Genomic DNA, 19,647 nt, shown 5'->3' on the forward strand with positions numbered 1-19,647 from the left:
ATTTAATTCCATTATGCGCCTGGGAGGGTGAGACAGGAACCAGCCAGGGAGGCTCTGCCCAGAGGAAACCTCTGTAATTGCTCACATGTGTCTGGCATTCTGGAGAAGAGCTTAAGCAGCCACAGTCACTGTGGAGAGCAGGGGAGACACATGGCCTCTTCCTCTCTCTCTCTGGCTGTGTCCCCCCACTTCATCTCCACATCCCAGTTGGTTTGACACTCCCGGTCTTTGCCTCAGTGTCCCCGGATTTTTGCCTCTCTCTTTCTAGTACTGGAGAGGCACCAGTACCACCAGATTCTGAAACTGATCTGAAGGAGCCAGTATCCCACGGGAGCAGGTGGGCATTGACCGTTTCTTCCTAATAGGTGAGGGAACACTAGAAGTTTCCAACAAAAATTAAAAGAACAGAATAGAAAGCAAGGAATCCAGTGATGTAGGGGCAGAATTGCATATCCCTTACCCTCTTGCTAAGGTGATGTTGACTTGTTCTTACATAGGATTTGATGCTGAAACTTCAAATAGGAACTTATAGAACATTCTGGCAACTTAGAAACCCTGGTCACCTTTCCCACCCCAGAGTTCCCTATTCACCAGCACAGCCTACTACCAGATAAACCCTGTGTTCTTGAGGAGGGCCAGCACTGTCAGAAAACACATTTATGCCTGTTTGCACCAGAAAAAAAGAAAGAAAGATGATGCATAGTTATTTACAAATGATTTAGCAAAGCTTCCTAAATACTGCCCTTGCATGACAGATATAGTTTAACCTCCATTAATTGCTCAGATACCATCGGTAGGGGGCCTGCATAGGACTGAAGAAGGCTTCATAATCAGCTGACCTTGGCTCCAGCACTGATCTCTTGCTTTCTGAGGCCCTCACAGGCTTCTCTGAGCCTTGCTTTCCTCACCTGTGTGAAAGTACACAGCAGGTACTCAGTGACTGTGCTCCACGAACTGCTGAGTCACTTCAGAACCTTAAAAGCCATAGCTGCCTAGAGACAGCTATCTTTATCATAAGGTGCCAGGTCACCTCCAAACCTGCCTGGGCCCCTTGAGGCCACACAGGGCACCCACCTTTTCAGAGATGAGTCCCTGGGTGAGGCTGACATCTGACAGCAGAGTGGGCAGATAGATGGTAGACAGTGAACCTGAGTACAACTGAGCAAAGGTGGGTGGGAGTCTCCACCTATGTGCCTAAGTGGGTCTGGAAGCTACAGTGGCAGCCAGCCTGGTGTCCAGCCCAAGTCCATGTGCACCCTAGGACTGTGGGGCTCCTGGCTCAGCCCCATCTGTGATGAGTTTGCCCATTATTGGACACAGAGGCTGAAGAGGCTGCAGGAAGGAACCCTATTAATGCCAGGCACTGTGTGAGGCCCAGTCCCTCACATCATTCCATCCCCACAGCATCAACTCAAAGAAGGAAGGAGGGAAGAAACATTTGTGGCATGCCTTCCATGGCAGACCCCCTGGAATCCTTTCACGTTATTTTCTCATTTAATCCTGTCAGCCCTGGGAGGTGGATCTTACTCTTCCTGGCTTACAAGTAAGAAGACAAAAGCTCCAGGAGACCATTTACAAGGCCCTGAGCAGTAGAACAAGAATTTGAACTCAAGCCACTTCCCCGTTGTTATATATCTAGGAGGAACAGAAGCCCCCAAGAGACTCCCCCTGGGGAGATGGTGGGCACGATCATTGCACTGGGCTTCCAATCCCTGGTTCCCAGGCCCTATACTTCTTGCTCACCCAGAGCCAGGACCCTGCTGCAGACCCCACACAGGGTCCCTCAGCTTGTCTCTACTGAACTGCAGCTCATGCTTTCCTTAGGCCTGCTGAGCAAGGACGGTTCAGGAGCCTTTACTCTTGTCATTAAGTAGGGTTACTTTGGTGATATGCTACTAGGCACTCGCCTTAATGTTGCTACAAGGAGAGCTGAAATAAGCTGGAGCACTCAGTGTAATAAATACCGATGATTTCTATTAACAGAGAGGCAATTACTGGGCCCAGGGAATCTGGGGCACACAGCCCTAGGGAGGACAGAAGAAGAGGAATCGTTTTGGTAATTAAATGAGAGTAGCACAAGGCTTCAGCTGGGCTCTATTCTCCTGGACTGATTAAGAAGCTGCTGTTCTTCCTGTCCACACTGATGGTTTCTTTCTGCCCAAAGTGTCCTTGTCTGGCCCTGGGACCGCGAAGACAAGATCCTACCGACTCTGGGTGGGACAGGCAGAGGGCTCCAGCAGCAGGCTAGCTTACAGTAATACCCAGGCTCTGAACTTGCACACGCTGTCCTGAGCTCTCTGCATCTCCCCTCAGACCCCATCTCCTCCTGACAGGACCCCCCAGAAGACCAAGCCTACAGCCTAGAGCAGGAGACTGGAGCAAACCCCTGGCAGCCCAGTGCTGCATTTGTTCCAGCTCTGATACCTCTCCAACCTCAGGAGCTACCATCTTGTTCCTTCCTGGAGCCCCTGGGACTCGTTGTTTGCCCTGGATCTCCTGTAGGCCCAGACTGTGGCTTCTTACCCTCTTGAGGTTTATATAGTAGCCAGACCCATCACAGACACCCAGCCTGTACCCAGCCTTATCATGAGTCATGAAGGTGCCATCTACTGAGAGCCTGCAGATGCCAGGCACTTACATATAAGATCTCATTTCATCTTTATAACGATACTGCCAAGAAGATGTTCTTGTTCTCAAGATAAGAACACTGAGACTCTGGGGGACCAACTAACATGTCCAGAGTTACTGGTAAGGGCAGTACTCAGACTCGAACCCAGGGCTGTCTGAACACCTCAGTGCTGTGCTTTTTCAGTTACCATTTCTGGTCTTCCTTCTGGGGAGATGGCATTTATTTAGGAACAAAGCAGGACTCACTACCAACTCTGGTAGAGGACCTACGACACTACTGAAATCACCGTAGAAAAATTTAACGTGAGTTCACCAAGTGACTTTATGTCTGTCCTGTACAGACCAGGAGAAAATTGATTTCAGCAGAATCTAGGTTAGAGCAACCATACAAATAAAATTACAGCTTCATTCCTCTGACCTTAAATAGGATCATTAATTTCATAATCAGCCACCTAGGCTCCTCTCTAAATAAACCCCCTTCCCCATCTAGACAAGTTGCCTCTGACCTCAGAGAAACAGACGAAAGAAGGATTGGTGATGACTAACCCTCATCCCCCAGTGGGCCCCTCTTGGCTGCACTGTACAGAGAATGGTGGGCTTACTGCTGAGATGAAGAACTTGACTAAAGCCACTTACATGGCAAGTATATGCCAAGATTGCCATTTCTGATCTTTCATGGGGTGATGCCAAGGCTCTTAAAGGGCTGCCTCCTAATTTCCATTCTATGTAGTTTCTTGGGACCATGTTTAAGTATACTAAAACTGGGTGATTTTCATGACTGATTTAACGTAAGGTTCCTAGCTATAAGCTTTCAGGGATGGGTGTAAGTGTGTGGAAGACCATGTGGAATCTTCTTCCCTGAGGTTTTTAAAATAGAGGTTTCATCTACCCATATCGAATTAGTTTAAGTCATACTCCAGAGAGGGGATTGGATGATCTCGAAAGAATGCCCTGGTTCTGACTCTGGCATACCCAGGATGTCCTCCAGGGCAGCAGTAGACAGAAGGCTGCTTCGTTGTATCCCGAGGTGGAGCCCATGGGGACTGGGCAAAGGTGGCCAGATGTCCCTACTTCCCAGAACCAGTCAGTTGCTGTGATTTCCAAAAATCCTTTTCTGGGCAGAGCTATCATCTTAGGGTGAGCTTTTGACGACATCGAACTGATGCATGTCGAGTTTCATGGTAGTTTCTACTTGAACATGTGAAAGGACTCTGTGCAAATCCAGCCCCTCCAAGAAAAACCACTGTTGGCCATGTCTTGGCAATAAGTTATTTAGGCCATCACCCTAAAATCAGAAAGAAGCAGTATTTCTTAAAGTATGTATTATGGCCCTCGTTTGAGAAATGAGGAAATTGAGTCTCAGAGAAGTTAAGTCACAGAGTAAATAAGAAGCTAGGCTAAATTCCTAAGCCAAGAATGAAGCTCTTTCTACAAGGATGAAAAACTGAAAATGAATTTCGTACCTCACAACTGTAGAAGTGAACCAAATACTTTAGACCATTATCTGATGTACAATGGGGCTGGCAATATCTGCTGTGTGGCTGTCAAGACGCAAGTTTTTATTCCACCTTTCGGATCCATTAATGTTCAGTCCTGTGGGTCCTGATCTCGTTGGGATGGGAAGGGAACAAAGAGGAAAGATAGCCTCCAACTTGATAACACGGAAGATCTGAGGAACAGGTTACCACTTTCTGTGTCACATCTCTCCCCGTCCTCATTTCCTTCTCTTCTTGTCATATAACTTGTCCTTTGCACACAAATCCCATGGGCAGGCTTACGAGAATAACATGTTAGTGGAAGAAACTGGGAAGGCTCTGGAGAAGGTGTCTACGTGGCTGCCTGTTTGTGTTTTTGTGCTGGTACAGATGTGAGGCTTTTCTCTGTAATTCCAGGTCCTGCTCCTCACATGCCACAGATAAGAAGCAAACCTTCCAGCTGCCCTGGCCCCTGTAGACACACAGGTGCCCAGCTTTGCAGCAGCCCTCATCCACAACATTGCATTGGAAGCAGTTTGAAAAACTGATCTCTCCATGTGAGAGACTGGATTGGGATTGCTCAAGGTGCTATTACTACTTACCGGAATGATGTGGCATCTGATTGGGGTTTATTCTGTTTGCTCCCTGTTCTGAATCAGTCTGGTCAGGAGAGGCTTTTTCCCCTTTAACTCCAACACCTGCCTTCACCCAGAGGCCAGCCCTGAGGTGTCTGGATGGTGCAGATGGACTGTGCCAACAGACAGCCTGGCCAGTTCTTCCCAGCTTGTGGGAGGACCCTCTCTGTGCTATGGCCAGAGAAGCCTGTCACTGGGATGACCCTCAGGAATCTGTCACAGCTTGTCTCCTTCCTCTTCTGCCCGCTTCACTTTTACCCCAAATCCCAAATGGATCACCCAAATCCCCCTTCTCCACGGGCCCCCAACATTGAGTGACTTCTCTCTTTCTACCTCAACTTCCCACACCCTCATTTCCTAACTAGCAAAAATTAAATCCATCAGTGTCAGGAAAAATAGTAAAATACTACATTAAAAAAAAAAAAAGATTTTGTATTAAGTGTAACAAACTCGTATTAACAACACGACCCCTAGCATGTACTGAGTGCCTACTAAGCACAACCTAAGACGTAGATAGTGTTCTCAACCCTAATTTTACAATGAGGAATGTGAAACATGGAGAAATGAAGGGACAGGCAGTTAGGGGCCGAGCCAGAGCCTGGGTCTGCGTGGCCTGACACAGGACCCATGACGCTATGGTCACGGCACAGGTGCTCCTCTGCCCTGTTACCCGCATGGGTCAGGAGTGCAAGAAGCAGGTGGAGGCCCTTCCCCTCCCTATTCCTTACCCAGTATTTCTAGCCAACCACAGTCCTCTGCTGACCTGACCCTTTCTTTCCATCCTTCCACCCATTCTTTCTAGGCCTTTCCTAGACACTGTAAGACACTGTAAATTGCCCTCCCTACCTCCACTGCACCTGTGCCTTCCTCTCCTGTTTTTGCTCATATGTGTACTCCCCTACCCCCAGCCCCTCTGGCCCACCTCCTTGTCTTACACATTCATCTGATAAATATTTCCTGGAGCCTGTCCTGTGATTATGAATAAGGCAAGGCTTCCACCCTCTCAAGTCTCTTTTTTCCTGGACTTCGTTGGGTCCTGCCTGCACAGTGGGCAGATGTATCCAACATAGGCAAACCTGCTGGGTTTGCATGGGTGCCCTGGCCAGGGACCATGTTTTTGTGCAGTGCTGGCACTCAGGTATTAATAACCACCACCTAGGACTGATGACAGGCAGGAGGAAAACCAGCCCTGTGGCTTTACAGTATCTCCATTCAGGTTATTTTTAAACAGCTTTTTGCTGTTGCCCCTGGGTTGAAGGACATTGTGCTTGCAGCCAAGTGTCGGGGTCACAATAGACCCTGAGGAAAGGACAATACTAACAATACATTAAGTGGAAATGTTTGCAAAACATATACTTAATTTATTCCCTGGGCCCAGATGTTCATACCCGGAACCTGACTCTAAAGAGTTTTAAGACAAAACTGCATTTCTTCTTTGGGTCAAGGCTCATGGGGCCCTGCCCAGGCCCGCTTTTTATTCTTAGACCTGATCAGACTGAGTATGTATGCCAAGAAGCCAAAACTTGAAAGTGGGAAAAACTAGGAAAGCCTGACAGCCACAGCCCCCACTTGGATGCCTCATACTAGGTGCCTGACCCTATTGCACCATATGAGCTATGGCTCAGATAAATGTCCTACATGCACGTTTGACCAACATCCTGGCATAATTTTCTGGCCACTTGAGCACATTCACACGCTGACAGAGCAGTTTCTCCCCTATCGCAAAGAAAGTTCCTCAGAGAGAGCACAATCCATCAACCTGCTTTCTGTGCCCCATGCCAGCCTGGCCCTCATGGCGCTCATTTCCCATGTGAGACAGCCATGACGTACAGCTTCTCCCCTCTTGGCTCGGCAGAACCTCAAGCCTGTTATTTACAAACTGAGAGTAACCAGTACAAACTGATAGTGACCAGTGGTCAGGAGGCCTCTTTGATGGTTCAGGCACCACAGGATTGACCGTGGCTATTCCCCATAGCTGCTTGCTTCATATCTTTTCTTTAGCTAAACTTTGTGAGGGAGCCCAGTGTGTAGGGCCATTGTAATAATAACCGCCATTCATTCTCTCTCTGTCTCTCAACAGCTTTTTTGAGATATAACTCACATATGGTAAAACTCATCCTTTTAAAGTGTGTAATGCAGTAGTTTTAGTTTTAGTAACAGAGTTATGCAATTACCACCACGAACTTTAAAACATTTTCATCTCCCCAAAAAAGAAACCTGTATCTATTAGCTGTCGCTCCCTATGTATCTCCCCTTCCCCACAGCCCTGGCAACCAGTAATCTTTTGTCCCTGTGGATGTACCTATTCTGTACATTTCATACACATGGAATCCTACAACATGTGATCTTTTGTGCCTGGCTTCTTTCACCTAGCCCGATGTTTTCGAGGTTCATCCACATTATAGCAGGTATCAGTACTGCGTCCCTCTTGCTGCTGAGTAACATCCCACTATATGTATACACCACATTTTCACTCATTTATCAGTTGATGGACAGACATTTAGATTGTTTCCACTTTTTGGCTGTTATGAATAATCCTACCATGAGCATTTACATCCAGGTTTCTGTGTGAATGTGTGTCTTCAGTTTTCTTGGGTACCTAGGAGTGGAACTGCTGGGACGTATAACAACTCTTTTTAACAATTTGAAGAAGTTAACTGCTTTCCAAAGTGACTGCACCATTTTACAATGTGTGAGGGCTTGCCATTCTCTCTGGATATTCACAGCAGCCCTCTAAGATTAGTTACAACTTACATTTAAGGGCACTGAGGCTTAGGGAAGGTGAGTAGCTTGCCTGTTATATCCAAGTGCTCCTCCCTCTGTGACCTACTCCCAAGCATTAACCCTGTATCACTGACGAACAACTGCGTTTCTCGCCCTTTCACCTACATGCCTATGTCATCCTGATGAGAGGTCTTTCTGTGTTGCAGGATGTGTCAGGAAATGCTGCATTTCTGGCCTTCACTCCTTTTGGGTTTGTCGTTCTGCAAGGAAACAAGAGGGTCCACTTCATTAAATGGTGAGTATCTTCATTTCCAAAACGGGCTTTTTATACGTCACCAACTGGGGAGGGCTATGGTTCCCATGTCCTTTGTCTGTGATTGGGCAGTTATGGTTCTGAGCCCTCTCCAAAGCCTTGCATCCATAATGATAACTGATCGAGGTAGTGGTCTCTGCCTAGGGATCCTGTTCTTCCAAAGGGGTGTTCCTGAGAGCCAACAGTCTCTCCAGAGAGACAAAGAGTGTGGAGGGTGATTTCTAGGTAAGATGAAAGACCTGGGGCTGCAGCCAATGTTAGGGAAGCAAAGTCCTTGGGACTGTCCCCCACTGAGGGCCATTGCATCCGCATGGGTGCTTACTTCCTTACCCACTGGCCTAAAGAAGGAGGGGCTCACCCCTGGGGCAGATAGAAGTTATCCTGCACCCTCCGTGGGCCAAGCCCCACTTTGGGCACTGCCTGCACAAGCATGGATGCTGCTCTATCTCCCTCTGTCCCTCTTTAGGCCGTAGGTGTCTTCAGCCTCCAGGAGTCACATCCCCACCCTTGCTCCCCTCTCCCTTCCTCCACTCCCATTTCTAGCAGCTAAGAGCCACTACCTCAGCTGAAGCTACTCTGAACTGCTTCCTCTCCACCCTGTGAGTTCAGGGTCTATTCTAAATGGATCTGGGAGCCGATGCAGCACAGACTGGCTTGTTGATGGATATTTGGCTTTCCTGGAGGCCCCTTTTCTGGACCATGCAAACATCTTTCAGCCTCATCAGAACATGCTGTATGTTGTACTAAGCCCCTGTGATTTCTGTACCTTTTTGGCCTTAGACTGCCGAGTCTAAGCTGGCCAACTCCTCCCATGGGCTTGAACAAATGGCTTACCTTACCCAACAGAGCTCGGCTGGGGAAGCTTGCTCCGGTCTTCATTCCTTTGCCTTCTCCAGAAGAGCTGATGGGGAATCTGAGGACAAAGCTGCTTCCTGGCGAGCTCTCTACTGGGGTTTGCTGCAAGGTGTCTATCTTCTTGTGTCCTCTTGAGCTCCCCCACCAATCTTGTGGACAAACACCACCTTTCCAACCCCATTGCTCTTGTGCACAATGGTAATTTGATCATCAACCAGAGTGCTAGTGAAACTGCCCCCCCACCCCCCACTGCCAGACATGACCACCCAGGTCCCATTCCCCCAGGAAAACAGCCGCTTCACAAGGCAGTTTGCTGCACTGAGTAAAAGGGTACACCCCAACGCAACTGTTTGCTAGGCCTTCTGAAGTTGGCCCACTCACTGTGCTCTCTGGGTGACAATGGTGAGGATTTGGGGTCTGCTGTCCAACAAAATACTTTTCACAAAAAGACAATGAGTAGGGTCAGGGCACCGCTCTCCCAGTGAGGAACCCTTGCTTCCTAGATATAGCTGGGTTGTCTGATGTTCCTTAGATGGCCCAGATCCTGGCCCACACTCTGACCAGGCCGCCTGTCTCATGAGGTCCCTGGTAGGAGGCATGTGTAGCTAGAAACAAGTAGGACACACCTGTTCAGGGACCTGGAGTCCCTAAAGTATCCTTACCCATCCAGAAGCCCTGATGCTCACCTGATTCTCCCACAAACTTTTCATTCTGTGGCTTCTCTCATATCACACTTCTTCGGGAAGTTTGCTTTTTCATTGTGTCTCAATTTTAAAATCATAGATGTAAAACCCAACTTCACTTCCAATAGAAACTCTCCCACTTTCCTATTTTGTTTGTTGAAGCCTAGATGATCGGTGTGTTCCTTTCCATATTAATCAACTGATATTTATTGTATTCTGTATGTGTATGAGGGTGACTGATTGGGAGGGAAATCAAACAAGGAAGGTATACCATGTGCTTGTATTAGCTCAGAACTGGTAGTCAGAGTTGTGAGCTCTCATACTTACCCACCCATGATTTCCAGGAAACAAGTGACCTTCCTCTGTCCCCTCAGTTTTGGCCAGTAGTAAATTGGGTATGTGGTTCTCACTACCTTTCTGCTACTTCCTAAGATATTGAGGAAATCTCCCTAGAAATTACAAAGAGGAAGAAATGAAGTGGAGACAGATAGGCCTGATCAGACCTTCTTGGGGGTCCCAGTTGGGTACAAAAATAAGGACTCCACCCCCAGTGAGATGGGAGGGCCTTCAGGTTCCAAAGGACAGCTATGTCAGGCAAATGGAAGAGAAGTAAGGAGTGATCGATGCTAAGGCCTAGTTCTCTGGCTCTCAGGGACATCCGCCTAAGACCCCCGTCATTTTTCCTTTTTGTAAATGTAACCAAGGCTGAGAGCAGTATGTGAAGGTGAGGTCTAAGCTGTGCCATGTACAGTAACCATGTCACTTCTTCTGATTTGTGTCTGTCCCGCGGGTGACGTACCCCAGTATCCTGTTTGCCTCTTTTACTGCAGCCATTCACTGGGCTGGTGGCTTCAAGGATTTTTCTACAAAAACCCCTAAGCCCCTTTCCTGGTCAGTACGCTGCATGACTGTTCCATGTAATCTGTTCTCTCTCTTTGGTATGTTGCCCTGCCCCCCTCCCTGAGATCGTTTGACATTTGTTTGCATTAAACTGCATTTTCCATCCAGTGGCACAGTCACCTGAAAGACTCAACTCCCTCAGAACCTGGTTGCATTGTTTTTCATTATTTGCTGTATCTTGAACTTTGGCCTCATCAGCTACCTGTGGCATCTTACATTTGACAGTCCCATCCAGATAATGCACCTGCATTATGAACCAAATCCTGAAATGGCCCGGGACCTCTCAACCTAGACTTACTTCCCATACAAACATTTCCCTTTTACAGCCACTGTTGATGAGCCCGAAATCCTCCTATCACCCTATTATTATGGTGTGATTGACCAGAAAACTGTGGATTGAACTGTTTCAGCAACTGTTCTCTAAAGCCACTGCGCTGCTGTCTTGTTTCAGTTCTAATTTTGGCTAAAACTGTGTCTGTGCCTGGAGCCCCTTCCAGTCAGGGTGGGCTGTGCATCTACGAGACTTAGCTGTGAACAAGCAGCCCACGACAAGGTGACAGGTGTTCTCTTTGTGCTTGTAGGAATGAGGTGACCAAGCTGAAATTTGAAGGAAAGACTTTCTATTTATACGTAAGTCAGAAAGAGGTGAGTGCTGGCTTCTTTCTCTTCAGGGAGGGCTGGGGCACTGGGTGGTTTCTGATGGCCAGGGCTCAACCAAAGTGGCATATCCAGATTAGAACTAAGCCACCTGAATGAGAAGCAGAGACCTGGAGGTGAGGGATGGAGAAATGGCCAGGCCCTGGAGCCCAGGACTTCCTCAGGGATGCTAGTGACACCCGGAGGTTCCATACCTCTGAGAAATGCAGACAGTGAAAGATTCTTTTGCTTCTATAGGAGCATCCCAAGATAACAACTTTTTAAAAATTTTTTTTTTCAACGTTTATTTATTTTTTGGACAGAGAGAGACAGAGCATGAACGGGGGAGGGGCAGAGAGAGAGGGAGACACAGAATCGGAAACAGGCTCCAGGCTCTGAGCCATCAGCCCAGAGCCCGACGCGGGGCTCGAACTCACGGAATGCGAGATCGTGACCTGGCTGAAGTCGGACGCTTAACCGACTGCGCCACCCAGGCGCCCCGATAACAACTTTTTAAAAGGAAGTAGAAAATGCAGACGACAGGAGCACTTTCTCTGGTGAGGGCTGTCTTGGTTTTGAGTCTGTGGCAGCTGAGGCTTATTGTGATTGGACCTGCCCAGTGTGAACTTAGTCACTGAACTGAGCTCTGCTCCAGCGGGTCCTGCAGGCCTTCTCGTCCAACTGGCCAGCTGCCAGGAAGTCCCTTCCCCTATCTGAAACCTCTTCCTGAAGTCCTGGGGAGCCCTCAGACAGCCCAGGGGTCAGGGTCCTGGCCTACTTCATCCTTCACTTCTCCACCTGCGCTCAGCTGTTTCTATGTGGGATTTTTTTGTAGGAAAAGAAAATTATTCTCACATATTTTGCTCCAACTCCAGAAGCATGCAAGCACCTTTGGAAATGTGGAATCGAGAACCAAGCCTTCTACAAGTGAGTGGACACATGTGATGGGGACTATCTTTATCAGAGCCAGAGTCATAAAAGCTACTTTTTAGAGGAACGATGGGCAGGATATTTTGAGAAACACTGAGAAAGGAGACATAAGATGACAAGGCTGGCACTCCTTAATAAAACAGACCCCTTTCTGGATGTCTGTACTCCCAGGATGGATAGAGCTGAGGTCAAGGAATGTGTTTCAGCAGAGATACCCGAGGGATCTACCTTGTGATGTCCTTGCACAGCTCCCAGGGGCAAAGCAGTGAGGGGTCTTTTCAGGGCAAAGCTTGGGCCAAAAATAGCTCACAGGTACCTGACTTGAATCAGGTTGGCCCTGCAGAGCCATTCAGAGCCATAGAAGGCCCAGAGTACAACGCTTCATGAAGGAGCAGCAGGTGCAGCCCAGGGCAATTCCCTAAGCCTTGGGGAAGCTCTGGGGCTTGCTCCCCAATGGGTGCCCTAGTGCTGAGCTGGGGTTGATGCCGGACCTTCCCAGTGTGCCACTGCCAGAGGTAGTGCCAGTGACAGAACAAGTGCCCAGGAGCCTGAGTGGGGTAGCTGGAAGAAGGGCAAGGACTTGTCTGTTAGTGAAAAGTCAGCTTTGGGGCAAAAGCAAGAATGTTGATTATCACAGGATTTGTAAAGTATATGAGGTTTCTGTGCTATTTTCTTTGATTAAGAAAGTGGTTATAAAAGCATTAGGGAACAAATAAATAGCCCATTGAGAAACTGGGGTGATGGCAGATAATTGTTTCACTAAAACCCTTGGTCTTGTTTTTAAAATAGAATGCAATGATTTATGATTTAATAAGCTAGATCTTAATCAGGAAAACATAAGACAAAGTTTGTGGTATATTCTGCCTCTGACAAGCCATAGTTCTCCCTCCAGTAACCTCCAGGACTCTGAAGAACTGCTCTGAGCTAGAGGGGCACCATCCTCCTCCCCAGGGAAAGGCATTGCTGCCTGCTGGCTGCTACGGGGTGTGGGCTGGCAGAACTGGGCCTCCCTCATCTAGGGCCACAGCTCCAGAGGCTGTTTCTTGGTCAGGCTTTCTGAATTGCTTAATAGTTTCTATGCATTTGATACCAGAATCAGGGATGAACTGAATGGGCAGCCTGAATTATAATCTGAGTCGGCTTCTTTCATTTAAAGAAGAGGACACTAAGAAAAGGCTGCCACATGGTCAAATTTCCCTCCTGTTCAGTCCATGGCTGTCTGAGAGAAGCCAAGAAAACATGTCAGCACCATTTTTGGAGACCTTTGTTTTTCTGTTTGTGTCATGGGACCAGAAATGTGCTTCTGAACCTGTGACCAAACTCAGTTTGAGTCGTTCTGTTAACAAATCCCCACACCTAACTAGCCCTACCAAGACCCACACTGGAAACTGAGGCTATTTTTCACATTTCTACTGATTACTTGATGTTCTCTAGTAAGTGTTAAAAGCCTCTAGCCTGGGTCAGATCCCCAATTATGCCAAGTCTTAGCAGCAGCCACTTTGGCATCACTCTGAGCACGTTTTACACACAAATCCCTGGCACTGCCTTTGGCCTAGTGCTTTGAAAGAAGCCGGGTCAGACTCAAGGACATGTTCAGGCAGGAGGGCAAGTAGGCTTACAGCCTCACAGAGCCCTGAGACAGGTGCACATGGTCTCCCAGGAACTGCTATTCATGGATTTTGGGGACAACTCCCTACATACTGACTGCCTGCTCATGACAGAGGCTTCAGACCCAGATCAGTTCCTGGCTAGATCAGCACTACAGGCACCTCAGGGCATGTTGTAAGCTGAGTCAGTTGGGTTGGGAGGCCTCACTCTGGGCAGCTCTGCTCAGCTTCCTTTATCTAAGGGTGAGAGGGCCATCTGGATCAAAGAAGTCACCTAAGAGGATATTTTACAGTGCCCATGGTCTTCCAGAGTCTCCACACCAGCTGTCCACAGCCTTGAAAGTGATATTAATAGGTATTCTGGGAGAAGAGGGATGATTCCAAGTTCAAATAAAAGATGGAACTTGTATTAAAGTTAAGCTAGTTTGTCCATTTCAGGACTTCTTAGAGTCTTTACTATGATAACCTACTTTAGGACTCTCCAAGAGGGAAATGGAATAGGGAGGGCAGCCCCTACTCTCTCCTCTGCCCACAATTACCCAGACATGGAATCATCAAATACTAGGACTGGAAGGGACTCCTGAGGTCAAGTAGTCCCAGCTCCGTCATTCTGTAGATAAAACAACTAAAACTAAGGAAGAAAAAGAAATTTGCCCAAGGTCATACTGCTAACAAGTGTCCTGGGATTTGACAGGCAGCATTCTATTATTCCCCCAGGCCGTCACCCCTAACATTTATTCTCAGTCCCCCTGGCCAACCCCATGAAGCACTCTTGGGGAGCCCTCGCTCTCCTGACATGAAAATGGGTTTCAACATGACTGTCCCCAGCACTGAGGCTGTGAGCAAACCCTCAGGTCCTAAAGGAGAGTCAGAGACAAGCCAGACTGTGAAGGTCCTTTCCTGAAGAGTTTCCTCAAGTAGCCTTTGGAAGGAGCTGGGAATGCGCTGCCTTAGCCCATGAAGCAGTTGCAGGCCATCTGTCACACTGGACTTTGCCTTGCTGCAGGCTGGAGAAGTCAAGCCAAGTCCGCACAGTGTCCAGCAGCAATTTATTCTTTAAAGGGAGCCGGTTTCGATACAGGTAAATAGTGACAGTAAGTAACTGTTATGGACCTATTTTTAGACCCCTCTCTGGAGAACAGTGGCTCAGTGGTCCTTATCCTTGAGAACAAAGGAACTGGGAACCTCCAAAAAAGCCTGAGGTTTCTATCCAATTCTCCTTGTCTCCTAACCCTTTGACTATTTCTTTCCTTCCCTGCCACAGTTTGTCTGCAGGGTTTAAAATATATATCTTCTTCTGCCCTCACAACAGCAGTGAAATAAGAACTGTACCAGTGATTCTTTTCATGTCTGTCTAAAGATTTTTTTTTTTTTGCAATATTTCTGGAACATGCTGGACAATGAGCAATCATTTCTAAATGAAAATGGAAGATACCAAAGACTCCAGAGATAGTTCTCTAAGCTAAGCTATCAGGACATGTAAGAACTTAACCTAGCAAGCCAGCCTTTTTCAGTGACCTAAACATTGGGAAGGACTAGGCCAAAATGGCCATTGCCCAGTCATCCAAAGTATCTGAAATCTTAGACAGGAGCCCAGTGCTGGAACACCGTCTAATCCCTTTCTGTTTATTTTATTATACTATTTATAGTGGCCGAGTTGCAAAGGAAGTAATGGAGTCGAGTGCAAAGATCAAACGGGAGCCACCAGAAATACACAGGTAGGCTGCCAGGGACTTCCCCTCAAAACGAGTTGCAGTTCAGATCTCAGAATCTCCAAAAAGGCAGCAGTTCCAGTACTATGACCACTCTGGGCACAATGGCTCACAAAAGGGAAAGGAGAACACAATAGGAAAGTTCCCCATCTCAGCTAAAAGCATGGGGAACAGTCTAGGCACCTGCGTGGCTCAGTCGGTTAAGTGTCCAACTTCGGCTCAGGTCATGATCTCACAGTTCGTGAGTTTGAGCCTCGCATCGGGCTCTGTGCTGACAGCTCAGAGCATGGAACTTGCTTCAGATTCTGTGTCTCCCTCTCTCTCTGCCCCTGCCCTGCTCTGTCTCTCTCTCAAAAATAAACAAACATTAAAAGCATGGGGAACAGTCTAACCCTGGTATCCCTGAGCCTTGATGAAGAACGAGGGAGGGCACAGTACCCAGTACCACCTTCCTGGATACTTCTCTGTGTCCTCCCAAATCCTAAAAGTGGCCATAGACCACGGAGGGCATGTCCAAAATGCAAGATTGCCTTGTTTCTGGAATCAACCAATTACAGAAAGCCAGGGATCACCCCCACAGTCCTGTCTCACTAGGTCTAAAATAGTTTTGAGATCCTTGCTTCAGGTATAACTGTACATCATGCATATCTCCTAAACCTAATAAGATCCAGAAAGAATATTAGCCAGGACAGCTAGGGTTCATCAACCAGCTTGACCTCTGGGAATGTGGGAGCATTATTACTGCCTTCACACGGCACCCCTTGGAGCAGCGGTCTCTGTCAGCAGTCAGAGGAGGCTGCCATATGGGTTTTTTAGGCACATTTTCAGGAGTCCTGGGGCTCTACTCCCTGACAATCCTGCCCAGAGATGAGAGGCACCACTGCTGCACTAAAGCAAGGTTCAGGTGGGTCTGGGATATGAGGAGGTGGATGAGTTTGAAGCAGTGTCTCTGATGGGGATCCAGGGACTAAAGACAAAAAAAAAAAAAAAAAAGTTTTAAGATTTTTTTAAATAAACAAACAAACTTAACAGAGCCAGGCAATTCTAGTAGCTACTCCTCAACTCTGAGTCCTAATCCCATCTGTTGTGTGCACTGAATTAACACAGTTCTCTTTTCATTTAACCTCAGAGCAGGGATGGTTCCTAGCCGCAGCTGTCCCTCCATAACCCATGGCCCAAGGCTGAGCAGTGTCCCTAGGACCCGGAGAAGAGCTGTTCACATCTCCATCATGGAAGGTGAGCAAAAGCTCTGGAGATGACCACAGGGTTCCTCCAAGTTTTGACTTGGACCCGTTCCTCTCAGGGTCCTTGAAAAGAAGTGAATGCAGCAGAGACAGCAGCACTTTTCTCCAATGGACAGGAGAAGGTTTTGTGTAGTGGATGGGAACACCAGCTAGGTTTCAGGTGAAGGGTAATCCCACCCAGCCCTGCTGAGCTGTAGTCCAAGAGGGGATTTACATCTGAGAGTGTTGGGGTAGACCTCTGGGAGGCTATGTATGTTGCATATGCCAGGTTCCTTGCAGTTCTGAAATTGCTTCCCATCAAGAGGCTTTTCACTTGTTTTTCAGATCAGACCAGTCTCCACAGGTTAAACAATCAAGGTGACTGAGGCAGTTAACCAAGAAATGAAAAACTCTTGGTTCTGAAGCACTCCAGTATTTGCTACCACCTTCTATTTCAGTTGTAGAAAGCTCTCCTCTTGCTATCTGAATTCTTTAATGTGATCTCAGGAAATCTAACATGTCTCACCTCTCTCTACCCTTCCCTCCCTTTGGAGGAGGCTGCGGTGGGGTGGAGTGGGGTCGGGGGGAGGCGCAGGGAGACAAAGTCTGTGTATCTTCACTGAACTACATATTGCAGTAGCTAAGGCTGATACCTCTCTAGTCCCTGGGTAGTTAATATTGTTAGGAGACTCTCAGAATATTGGCCTCATTGTCACTGACTGACCTGCCCCCAGGCTGGATATAGGTATAAGTCGAGTGCTTTTACTCCCAAAGATGGATGTTTTTGTAGGACCACAGATCTCAAGCAGCAGCGAACAGCAGCAGGTTTGCTTCAAACCTATCCTGGAAGGTGGGGAAGGAAGAGTTTTTGCCCTTTCTGTGGGAATGCTGATGAATGAAAATAACCACGTAGGTTAGGAAGGACATCATTCCGCTGCTCCCCTGTGAGGATCATGGGTTTGTGTTTAGGATTTTATGTGTCCCTGACTTTGCATTACCTAAATCTGGTATAGAACTACAGTCTAGGGGTTGAGAACCCTGGCTGAGAAACCACATCAAGTACCTTAATTATTTGAGTCTGTTAGTTGTTCTTTTTGATTTTTGTTTTGTTCTGTTTTTAAGTTTATTTATTTACTTAGAATCTCAAACACCCTCAGCACAGAGCCCAACGTGGGACTTGAACTCCTGAACCGTGAGATCATGACCTGAGCCAAAATCAAGAGTCGGACGCTCAACTGACTGAGCCACCCAGGTGCCCCAGTTGTTCTATTTGTAAAGTAGGGATACCTTCCTTGTGTCCCCATTGAGTTGTGAGGAAGCTGATGTACATGGAAGTACTTGAAAGAGATTAAAGCAGTCCAATTTCAGCTCAGGTCATGATCTAGCGATCTGTGAGTTTGAGCCCCATGTCAGGCTCTGTGCTGACAGCTCAGAGCCTGGAACCTGCTTCGGATTCTGTGTCTCCCTCTCTCTCATAAATAAACATTAAAATAAAATTTTTTTAATAGAGATTAAAACATTTACTGGACAGGCAGCAAGCATAATGCAAAGAGGCCTGGTCAGGAAGTAAAAGGTGAGATTCAAATCAGAGCTCACCATGTATTTTTCTGAGCCTGTTGCCCCCACCCTAGAGTGCAGTGTGGATGTGGGAGGGTGCCTTATGAACTACGAAGCATAATCACTATGCAAGGTGTGAAGTTATTGAGGTCTGTCATCAGACACAGCCTCCTGGCTTTTCCTCTGGTCTTAGGTTGAGCAAGAGAATGGAGCACAGTTCTCTCTGACCCTCTTCTTGTGGGGTGTTCATCTAAGGAAAGTAGAATGAATTTCTTCTCTTTTGAGGAAACATAACTTTCTCCTCTCCTTGTGGCCCTTCTTTCCATCCATCCTGAGGTCTAAAGCCACCAGGTTCATCCCAAAGCTCCTGCAAAAAGTCAGGACAGCTGTCCTTCTAGAGAAAAGGTCACCCTCTGAAGGAAGCTGGCACTAATGCAGGTATAGGGAAGAGCCTCGTACATTTGTTCTCCAGCATATGGAAGAATGTCCAGTAAAACCCAAGTTCCCAGAAAAGGGAAGACTGAGGCTATCCATGTGGGAATACAATACATTTGTAGTAGCCACAAAGCAGGGTTGGCAGAACAACTCAAAGGCAGGAAGCCTCCTCAAGCTCCCCCAAGACAAGCTATGAGGCTGCCTCAGTTCCCAGCCAGCTCTGCCGGTCTTCTCCCACTGCAGCAGCAGTAGGCTCTTTAGCATCTGAAATAGTCCTCTTTGCTTGTAAAATGCCAGGGGAGGATGCAGCAGGAAAAGGCCACCAAAGAAGCTATTAAAGCAGAGACTTCTAGGGCCAAGGCACACCCTCACAATCTCAGCCTCCTAAAACTTCACACCTGGCAAATTATAGCACAGCAGGCTCCCACGTGCTACTCCTCGGAGCCAAACTGCTGTTTACACCCCACGCCTGAGGCTGCCTGTGGAAGAGCACAGCCTTTATCCCCAGTCATGGCCTTCAGCCTGGAACCCAGTAGATTAGGGAGGGCACAGGCGGAAGCAGCTAAGAACTGCCCCAGCAGGAATGACACTAACAGGCTCATTGTGAGGAGAGGCAGATGGACATCTGGTTTGGGTGTGGGGAAAAGAAAATGATTTTAGCATTTAATTTACTCTATCAGTCAGGGATTATCAAGCCTGGGGAAATAAAGAATGGATTATTTCCCAGAGAGTTGAGCTACACCATCTCTCAAGAGGGATTTTGCCTTTAAAGCACCCAGCAAACAAAGCTGACCCTCACTGTCCACCCAACCAGGCAGGGAAGGGCTGAGTGCAGCATGATGGGGGCCTCAGAAGAAGGGTGCTAACCAAAACTCCGAGGAAGTTATGGACATTTGAAATTGGTTCAGAGACTGTCCATCAGAGACTGTCTTTCCTATATAGTCCATATGGCACATAATATCACAGAAATGATTTGCCTTTTCCAGAGGGAAATATTTGTTTACTATCTCTAAAACAACGGGAAAATTGCAGGGGCACCTGGGTGGCTCAGTCGGTTAAGCGTCCGACTTGGGCTCAGGTCAGGATTTCATAGTTTATGAGTTCGAGACCCATGTCAGGCTCTGTGCTGACAGCTTGTAGCCTGGAGCCTACTTCTGATTCTGTGTCTCCCCCTCTCTCTCTGCCCCTCCCCTGCTTGTGCTCTATGTCTCTCAAAAAATAAATAAATGAAAAAAAATTTTTTTTAATAAAAATAAAATGGGAAAATTGCAAAAACATTAATATAACACTATAATACAAATGAAACTATGTGATTCCAATGAGCTGGGATCCTT

The 19,647-nt window shown here is 47.4% G+C and overlaps 1 protein-coding gene across 11 annotated transcripts in view; it reads left to right on the forward strand.

The window, feature by feature from the left end:
- FRMD5 (FERM domain containing 5) overlaps positions 1-19,647 on the forward strand; it is a 321,525-nt gene that overhangs the window by 293,863 nt on the left and 8,015 nt on the right. For 6 of the 11 annotated variants that reach the window (XM_045449914.1, XM_045449920.1, XM_045449918.1 and 3 more), the window contains 7 exons: positions 7,669-7,757; positions 10,118-10,204; positions 10,795-10,858; positions 11,685-11,776; positions 14,393-14,467; positions 15,036-15,104; positions 16,228-16,334. In XM_045449914.1, the coding sequence (XP_045305870.1) occupies positions 7,669-7,757; positions 10,118-10,204; positions 10,795-10,858; positions 11,685-11,776; positions 14,393-14,467; positions 15,036-15,104; positions 16,228-16,334 (583 nt within the window). The remainder of the gene's footprint in view (positions 1-7,668; positions 7,758-10,117; positions 10,205-10,794; positions 10,859-11,684; positions 11,777-14,392; positions 14,468-15,035; positions 15,105-16,227; positions 16,335-19,647) is intronic. The other 5 variants (XM_045449916.1, XM_045449923.1, XM_045449921.1 and 2 more) reach the window with 2 other exon arrangements.

This window comes from Leopardus geoffroyi, chromosome B3, assembly GCF_018350155.1.
Source record: "Leopardus geoffroyi isolate Oge1 chromosome B3, O.geoffroyi_Oge1_pat1.0, whole genome shotgun sequence".
NCBI classification, from domain to species: domain Eukaryota; kingdom Metazoa; phylum Chordata; class Mammalia; order Carnivora; family Felidae; genus Leopardus; species Leopardus geoffroyi.